Below are 10,335 nucleotides of genomic sequence, written 5' to 3'. Positions count from 1 at the left end.
GTCGTAGTGCCAACTTGAAAATAGCTGTGAAGTCAACATAAAAAAATAAATTACTCTACACTTAATGTGGGAAATATAAAATAAATATTCACTAAATTTATCTTTAAATATGATCCCGTGACTCGTTTTATTATTAATTGTGATACCTGTTATTTTGAGGCACTAGGATAAAATTGATAGGATTTATTTTCAAAGAACTTTACTGCGCTGTAGTATTTTTAGATTTGGTACCCAAGTGGTCCAAAAATAAATTTAGTGTTACCTATATCTGCTTGATAAAAAGTTTATTTTATAACGCTTCAAATAATTCAGTTAATTCCTCAGTGATTTTGATAAAAAATTTAGTAGGATGTAACATTCCACAATTAGTTAAAGAAGTTGCAAGGCCATTCCTCACATTCTAATATAAATACGGTGGCTCACAAAAGTTTAATAAATTAAACATTACGATATATTCAATTGGTTTTCATTGTATATAATGGAAGAAATCGAATATATCCGATCAAATAAGGGTGGTCAAAAAATAATACATAAGGGATATATGTATACAGTTCATAAAAATAAAAAGTGTGGAGGTATTCGATGGAGATGTGCTCAAAGAAGTCTAAATTGTAAAGTAAGTCATTAACAACTTTGTACACATAACTTAAATTCGTATTGAAACAAAATAATGTTTGGCTTCTAATTATTTAAAGAATATAGTAATCATGAATAATTATTATAACATTTTGAAATATTTGAACATTTGAAAGAATAATTGACGAACTTTTACATGTTTCTAATAAAATTTTAGTATTTAAAGTGATCAATAATTCTGAAAAATTTCAATACATACACCGACAATGTATTTACTTATTACAGTTTACAATAAATAATTAATATAATATACATTGAACATATAATTTAAATATATAATAAGGCACTATAAACATTAATTATGTATTGAAGCTGGTATACACTTCATAGTAATTTGTATTTATAGGGCAGCATTTCAACTACTTCTTTAGGAGTTCCATATTTAAATATTCCTCATAACCACATGCCTGATGCTCAATCAATTGCAATTGCAAGGAATAAAATTTTTGATCATGGTGCTTTAGATTTTCATAACTTCTTGGATCTTTTAATCAATGATGAGCCATCTGGATCAACTGCAGGTAAGAACTATGAATTTTGAAACTGACTAAATTGTTTTAACTGTATAATATTGTAATTCATTTAATTTTAAATTTCATCCTTTCTGCATGACATTTTTTTATAATAATAACCTTACATACATTTTTCTATTTATATATACTATAACTATCAAACAGCAACCGATGATTTGAATTTCCTAAATATAAACTTTAAAATGGTGAAATATTGACTTTTTCTTTTTCCATCCTTTAAGTACAACATTTTGAGCAGCGCTGATTTTCATTGTAAAGCCTTCGTCTACATCTCAACCACGAATCTTGTTCTGGCGAATAGTAAGATAAAGCGATTCAGCAAATACTTCGAGGTCTCTCAACCAAAAAGTAAACATTACTTGACTGACCAGCTTTCTGTCACTGTTACTAAAGTAGTTCAATGTAGATCTGAATAAAGCTTTGAACGAGTTGTCGCGCTTGCTTTCCGAGAGAAACGAATAAGATCGAATTGTTGTGACAACTAGACTGCTTTCAGCCAAATTTGTAAATAATATTGATAACAATTATGTAGTTTTTGGTAGTGGTATCCCCCAAAGCATAGATTATCAAATTTGATTGAATGTTTTATTCAATTTTATTATTAAGTTAAGTGTAAAACCCTATTGTGGTAAGGTTATCTCCAGTGTCAATTGATTAAAATAGGTGCTTTTTGTCTGATTTCAAACAGATTATGTAGTGTCGAAGTACAGATTGCCGGCTTCTTGCCATACGTATACGGTAATGACTTTTTTTTATTGATTAATAGAAATCAAACGATTACATCAATTGCTCTACGATTGTTTTAGAACCACAGTACTTAGTTAATGACTAGATTTGCTCGTAGTGACGGGGCTAGCCTAGCACCAAAGAAAAAAGTATTTATTAGTGTTATTTTTTTGGTTTTGTATCACATTACTTAATATAGATATATAAAGTGAATTTATTAAATGTTAGTGGATAAATTATAAATTCAATCGCGAGTTCTGGTGTAGTAGTGCTAAACATCGACTTCAAAATGGCCGAAGTGCTAAAAAAACATAGAAAAAGCAATTTTTCACAAGATGAAATAGAAGTTTTAATGAAGACAGTTGGTAATCACTACGAAACCTTGTATGGAGAATTCTCTAAAAAGGCTATCAACAAAATTGCTAGACATAGAGCCTGGCTAGAAGTGACAAAAGAGGTCAATTCAGTGAGTATGGAAAAAAGGACATTGCAAGAAGTAAAAAATAAGTGGAAGAAATGTCAACATCTATATCATCCTGATGATTTTATAGGTGTTAAATACTACGAAGACGAGGGTATGTCTTTTTACGACAAGTGGTGGTGCTAGGTTTAAAATTATTTTTTGTCTTTAGTATTGGATGTGACTAATGTTTGGGAACCACTGACTGAACTCGACGATGAAGGTTTGTTCACTATAATATTGACATTGTTTTTAACGTTCACAATTTAAATGTAAGTCTGACAAAAAGTACTTGATTTTAATTTGAAAATGCAAATTTACTACATGTAGTAAGGAAATATTTCAGAAAGTATCCTTCATGTAAATTTCTTTTGAAATTTTACAAAATTTTATTTTTCTCACAATTATCGTCAATATTACTTTTTTATGTGTTTTTGTGTATAATTAAGAAAACCTTAATTACATAAATTATTATGAAATTCAGAAATTATCCATTGTTTTCAATTCGCGTTTACTTGAAAACAAGTGAGACAATAAAATATTTCACATAGAGTATATTTGTAAAAAATGTTTCGGAGATAAACTACCAAATACCTACAAATCATTCAATTCTTTAGTATAGAATCATGAAGTTAAAAAAATCTAAAATACGTCATGTTAAAAAACAAATGCTAGACAAGTTAAAGTTAACCAAACCTACAGTATATGATCCAGAATTTAAAAAAACTGTTGTAAGTTTTGCTGAAAAAAAAGGTAACAAAGAAGCTCGAAGACTTTATGGAGTGCCTGAATATAACATCAGGAGGTGGAGGTGCAAGACTAGACTTCTTTTGCAAAAGCAGGAAAAAAATATTATTCCTAAAGAAGTTAAGGAAAGTGATACGTTAGGTACTGAAATTTTATGATAAATATTTTTAATTAAATTTTCTAGGCCTTTATATTATTAATTATTATTATTAGATAGTAATGATATATGTAAAATATGCGGGACTATTATTAACCAAAATATTCAATAGCTAAAGAATTTGTTGAAATTATTAAACTGATTCACTACCATGTTTTGAGCGATTCATACATCCTCGACACATTTTTTCATTTCTTTGTTCTAATTGTAACTAAGAATTCATTAAAAAAATGAGCAAATTTAAATATGATGTTAGACTGAACTACATATTTAGTATTTGTTAAAATTAGATCAATTGAATTGGGCATAGACTGATCTTTTTTTAAATTTGTATATGGGAGCTTTCCTAGGAGCTCGTTTACTTGATTTTAGATTATACTTAAAGTGGATCACACCTTATTTTTTAAAGGAGATTTCTATTGCATTCTTGAAATCTATGATGAATTTGAAGAATTGTAGTTTAATTTTTTTATATTATTAATTGATAACAATAAGATATTGAGCTTTTATCATTCTAGATTCTATGCCATTAGAACAGCGTCTGAAAGCTCCTACGACAGCAGCAACAGTATTAACTGCACCACCTGAAGCACCAGTATCAGAACAACTCTTACAAAGTCAACCCCTATCCCCAACAAAACTGAAAGTAACAAGACAACTAAAACCATCAGCACCTTCACCTATACTACCTCCCCCGGCCATAGAAGAGGTGTGTCTTAAATGGAACAGTCACCATTCCAATATGCAGCATACTTTTCCAAATTTATTGCTCCGAGAACAATATGTAGATGCTACTCTTGTTGCTGATGGTCAGACTTTGAAATGTCATAGGGTGAGAAATGAATATGATCTACCTATAGTTGAATTGTTTATTTTTTATATCTTCAATGGTGAATGTATAGGGTTTTCTGGGAACATTTTTATTAAAAATTCTTATGATCTAATCCAAACATGTATAAAAACACTTCTAAAACAAGTCATTAGATCCCTCTTTTCTATTATACAGAGTACTAAAGTATTGGTGGTGAGTTGAACTTATTTTTTTTAGGTCATTTTATCATCATGTAGTCCTTATTTCGAAGAAGTCCTTGCGAGTATTAGCCCATATCAACATCCAGTATTGTTTATGAAGGATATACCTTTCTGGATTTTGAAATGCCTTTGTGATTTTATGTATTCTGGGGAAGTACACATTCTTCAGAATAAGCTAGAAGAATTACTTGCTGTTGCGGAAATGCTCAAGGTAATTTCTTATCATTATTTTTTACCTTATTGAATACCTTTAATACATTTTAGATAAAAGGACTTGCTGGTCAACGTGACATGAATATGATAGACACAAAACCAGAATTTATAGTTCCCATTAAAGAAGAGAAAATTGATGAAAAGGAAAAAGAATTGAGGAAGAAAGAAGATAGAGAATTCAAGAGAAAGGAAGAAAAAGAAGTTAAGAAAAAGGAAGAAAAGGAAATCAAAAAGAAAGAGGAAAAAGAAGTGAAGAAGAGAGAGGAAAAGGAAGTAAAAAAGAAAGAAGAAAAAGATATCAAAAAGAAAGAAGAAAAGGAGATGAAAAAGAAAGAAGAAAAAGAAATCAAAAAGAAAGATGAAATGAAAATATCAGAAATTAAACCATTGAAGAAAAGGGAAGAAAAAGACCTTACTAGAAAAGAAGAAAAGCAAACTAAGAAAAAAGAAGAAACAAAAGAAATCAAGGAAAAGAAAAGAGTGACAATAATTCCATCACCAGAAAAACCACTCGTTAAAAGCTCTAAAGTACCTAAAGTTGTAATTCAAAATCCACTACCAATATTGAAAAACAAACAAAAAACTTTTGTTGAATCGAAAAAACGTGACAAAAGATTAGAAAAAGAGAAACTGCCAGTGATAGAAAAAATACCGATAACTAAAGATACTCCAAGTACAAGTGATTTTTCAAATCCTTTTGGTCTTCTCAAACCTGTATATGAAGAAGTAACAAAAGATCCAAAACCAAATAAACTTCCTGTTACCAGGGATCCCAAAAATGTTAATGTAAAACGTACTTTACAGAAAAAATTAAAGAAGAGGAAGTTAACGGATGATAGAGAGGAGGTAAGCAAAATTATCAGTTTCAATTTAAAAATTAGATGATTTTAATTAGTGCATAGTGTAAAGCTACATTCTGAAAACAATTAATTCCTAATAAAAAACAAGCCAAAATATTTATTATCTTCACCTTGTATAACAGTTATCTCGTCAATAATTGAAAATTCTGGAGGTTTCATGTACTATTTACAAGTCTGCACTTCTCAATTGAACACTTCCATTTGAAATTTGCCCATATCTGTCTGCTTATTTACCATTATGATATTTTTACCTTGTTTGCTCTCTACGTATTCAGTGTATTTTACTTTCTTTCTCTTAAACTTTTCACCTTTTTCATTGTTTAGTTTATCAGTTTGTTTTCTGTTATCATTCTTATGATATGTACTTTCAAATTAAGCTGTTTGTTGTGTATTTTTCCTATTAAGCATTCTTGTTTTGTTCCCTTTTAAATGTCTTCATTTTATATATTGTTTCAAGTTAATTCCCATTTTCATTTTTTTGTGCCTTATGGATTTCATTCTAGAAGTAGAAACATTTCTTTTCCTCTATAATATTTTTTTCTAGTTTCTTACTGTGTCTATATTATCACTGGGTTATTTGTCCAAGCAGTGTTTCATTCTTTTTTTTTCAAAATTTCTGTATAGAGTTGATAACTTGCATGTACAAGACTTCTATAATTTTCACTGATCCTCATTTTTATGTATAGGTACCTTTTAAATTATTCTTCTAGGCACAATTCATTTTAGAATAAAATCCTATAATGAAACACTGACAAAATTTATATTGAATTCGAATTAAATTTTTCTCATTTATTACCTATATATTAATATTTTTTTAGAGTCCACCACCAGCACTTTCACGAAAAGGTACTCGCTCACGTCCAAGAAGCAAAGTAGCAAAATATTTCCATCCTGCCTCTGATCTGAGCTATGATGAATCCACAATTGTTAGAGAACCTCATACAGATCAAGCAGATTCTTTTGTGCAAATACAAGATATCAAATCTGAACCCCTGTATGACGATTCAATTGAAATAGAAGACAATCTCGTCGGTTTTAGTGAATCTTCTGTATCTGTAGAGGAGCAATTGATCGGTTGCTATGACAGTAGTTTTGATAATTTTGGTAGACGTATTACTAGGCGTTCTAAACCCATAATAATGGATGTTCAAAGTATAACTCATAAACCTGAAGAACAACATACTTTAAAAATTGTTAATGTAGCCGAATTAAAAGCCATTAAAGATCCATTGGAAGACCCGCTTGGACTTAACCAAAGTAGCTCAGATAGTACTACAATGGTGGATCAGACTGATAACTCGTTGGGGTTTCATATAAGTGAAGTAGTAACAGAAAAAGATGATAGTCAATCATCTGATGTATGCAGAGAAATGGGATTTAAAATTACAAATGTTGTGAGCGAACAGGAAGAAGATAGAAAAATGGAACAACTAACTACCGAAATAGAAGCATCATATGAAGAAGAACAGGAGTTTAATGAATTTGATGAAACAGCATCTCAAAATGAAGACCAGAAACCCATTTTAACATTGATTGAAACTGAAGATAGTAACTCAAATCCTCTGGGAAAACAAATGATTCAATTATTACTAGTAGGAAATGAAGCAACTGAAGCAACAACTTCAATGAGTCACAGTCAAGACAATACAATTCAAAATAAAATGGATACCAGTGAAGATGATGAATTAATTAGTTGTCCAGCTAACTTTTCATTCAAAATTAAAGAAGAATTGCTTACAGAAAATGAACAGAATATTAATAAGATAGAGGAGGAAGATATACAACCTATGACTCAACAAATAACATTGATTCAAGAATCAAGACAGTTAGAAACTGATCAAGTTGTCCAAGAAACATTAACAGTCACCTCATCCTATAATACCTTGCAAACTATTGCAAATGAAGAAAAATTCGATCATGAAAATGAACAAACTCCAACAATTTCCATAATTCCAGAGGCACACTTCAGTGATGAAATCGATACCGATACTGATAAAAATTATGTAGAAACAGAACCCATACAAATGCAATCTACAAGCTCAAATATTAACCAAGCTATTGATACTGACGAACTTAATAAAACATATTCAGTGGATGAAAAACCAATAATATCAATAAGTTATTCAAGTTTACATAAAGATTACACATTAGATGATTCAAAAATGGATCAGATTTATCACTTTGAAGATAGTTCAAAAGTATCCGATGATAAAAATAACCAAAACGATATTGATGATTATCAAATGGAGGCCCAATTTGCTCCTCAATCGGGGAATATTCCAATAGATCACCAAAATATATCTGAAAACAATCCCGAAAATATGGATCACGAAATGAGTGAAGGTTTTGATAATTTAGGAAGAAATCTAACCTCGAAACCCAATTCTGATGAAATTCAGCCAATGAATGAATATTATGGGGAAGAAAACAATTGTTATAGTGAATCTGCAGATAATTCTTCTACAGACTGTCAAGTTACTGGAGAAATCCTTGATCCAAAAGATCAATATTTGATAAAGAAATCAAATACATTGGATATGCTCCAAATTCAACCTCTACTTAAAGATCAGAATAATTTAGCTACACTCGTTGAAAATGATTCTATGTACCAACAAACTATTAATATATCTCAGAAAACTGATTTTGTTGATCAAAATTCATCACAAATAGAAAATATTGCACTTGTGAGTTGTATCAATAACAAGGCTAGTTTTGATATATCAAATACTGAAAATGAGGTTCAATCTGATTATAGAAGAGAAGAAGAAAGTTCTGAAACAATCCACACTGATGAATATTCATCGATATATAATGAAGAAAGTAGTTCTAATGTTCCACAAAGGGAAATACTACCGTCTCGAGTTGAAAATCAAACAATGAACAATAGGTTTGAAAAAAGCAGTTATGATATTTTATCACATGTAGTATCATATGAAGAAAACCAACCTGTATGTATCCAAGAGAATAATTCAAGTACTACAAAGACTGCAATAGTACTTTCTGATAGTATTCAACCTGTAGGTAACAGCTTTACTGAAAATAGTTCTGCTTTATCACATATAGTATCATATGATGAAAACCAACCTGTCTGTATCCAAGAAAGTACTTCATATGGTCCACCACTTTCTGATGAAATTCATACTATAAGTTTTGAAAGAAATAGTGAAGTTGCGGCAGGTGCTAGTGATGAAAAACATTTTACAACTAATAATCTTGAGGATCATCGACAAGATAAAAATAATTTTGACAGACATAATACTAGTGATCCGCATCTAATAGAATCTTCATGTGATGAAAGTCAACTTAGAGATGACATTGAAAGTAGTTCAAATGTTCCTAAGATTCCAAAGCTGTCATATAACGAAAATGAATTGGTCTATCAAGATAGTAGTTTCAATACACAACTTCAGTTACCTAATGATGAAAGTGAACTGATGAACAAATTTGTTGGAGTACATTCAACACAATCACAGAATAATCTGATAGAAAGTCAACCAATGGAAACTGATCACAATGAATTGATGTCACAAACAGATGAAAATCATTATAAGGATTCAAATTCACAGTTGTTGCAACATAATAAGCAGAGTTATAATCCAGAAGAAAAATATAATACTACAGAACATGTTTTAATAAATAGTTTATCAGAAGTAGATTGTGATATTAACAATAGAAGTGAAGAAATTCCTTCAACTCCATTTTCTTTATGTGAAAATGTCCAACCTCTTGATTTCAATCAAAAAGAAACCATTTTACCACAGCAAATTCCTGAAAACTCTGCAGGTCCAAATAAGTCAAACTTATTGGAAACTGACTTAGATAATAGCCATGTACCATATGAAAGGTGTGGCAATGTAAGTAGTTCTAACGTACAAGCAGAGTCTGTACCTGTTGTTTCAGAAACTGATCGAGATCATAAATCTCGAGCTGTCGATTTTCCTCTTGGAACTGAAGAAATGAGTAGTTCAAATGAACCAGGTTTTCACATTGCCCAAGTTATAAGTGAACAGATAGCAGAAATAGAAGGAAGTAGAGTTAACGAACAATTTGTTAGTGATACTAGCAGTGTGAATAAATGTGAAAACAAAGTTAGTAATAGTAATGAATTGGAATCGATTGTTGATGATTTATCTAAAATTGTGGAAGGTTCGTGTGAAGAATCAAGTATTGCGGATGATACTAACTCTATAGCTGATAGTCTCGAGAATCTCTTACAAAAGTGAGTTTTTTAGGGTAAACCTTAATAGTTCTATACATAAAGCATCTTCAAAATGTTCAAAACAGACTTTTCATTTTATGAGAAGTAATTAATATTGGCAAACAAATATATAGGAGTTTTAATATGTGCTCTAATTTTATAAAAAATTTAAGTCACTATGATGCAACTTTATTATTTGTAACTTATCCATATTACAAATGTTCTGAAATATAGGGTAATTTGATGGACACCAAATAGTTGGAGACATAGTTTACGTGTCTCATTGCACTGCAACCTTGAGGTATATTATGCCACCTATTGTAGATGTTTTCAACATTTATAGTTCACTTCAAGGAACTTCTCTCTTACAGATTTCTTGTCTAAAGCATTTTTTGCATATGCTTGTATAGGCAAGACATTCTAGAACTAGTTAAACCTGAAATCTTCCTCCTCCATACAGAATCTACAATCGCCAGTTTCTACTAGAACTAATCTCTTAAGGTGATAGTTAAGAGGTGTAGTTTCATTTTACTGAGATCCATATACTCGGATCTAGTGGTACTGAAATTCTTTAGTGATCTAATTCGGAAAGGCGCCTCCTACCAAATAGTTAAGCAACACTTTTCTCCTTAATGGGTATACTGTTTTATATAATATCTTGATCAACACATTGTTCAAATAAGTTGGACAAACCTGTTAAGAATGAGCAGAAAGAAAATAATTCATTGACCTTAGTATGCATCAGGTTTTAAATGAGATAATCGAAATATATG

The 10,335-nt window shown here is 30.3% G+C and overlaps 1 protein-coding gene across 1 annotated transcript in view; it reads left to right on the top strand.

The window, feature by feature from the left end:
- Positions 1-1,633: 1,633 nt before the first annotated feature.
- Positions 1,634-10,335, top strand: part of LOC130443351 (myb-like protein X) — a 44,553-nt gene continuing 35,851 nt past the window's right edge. The window contains exons 1-6 of the mRNA XM_056777922.1: positions 1,634-2,470; positions 2,528-2,578; positions 3,778-4,091; positions 4,308-4,502; positions 4,556-5,350; positions 6,183-9,583. Coding sequence (XP_056633900.1) covers positions 2,185-2,470; positions 2,528-2,578; positions 3,778-4,091; positions 4,308-4,502; positions 4,556-5,350; positions 6,183-9,583 — 5,042 coding nt within the window. The 5' untranslated portion in view covers positions 1,634-2,184. The remainder of the gene's footprint in view (positions 2,471-2,527; positions 2,579-3,777; positions 4,092-4,307; positions 4,503-4,555; positions 5,351-6,182; positions 9,584-10,335) is intronic.

Source organism: Diorhabda sublineata, chromosome 4, assembly GCF_026230105.1.
Source record: "Diorhabda sublineata isolate icDioSubl1.1 chromosome 4, icDioSubl1.1, whole genome shotgun sequence".
In the NCBI taxonomy this organism is placed as follows: domain Eukaryota; kingdom Metazoa; phylum Arthropoda; class Insecta; order Coleoptera; family Chrysomelidae; genus Diorhabda; species Diorhabda sublineata.
Note: the sequence above shows the minus strand (reverse complement) of the source record. Positions and strands in the feature narration are given on the sequence as shown.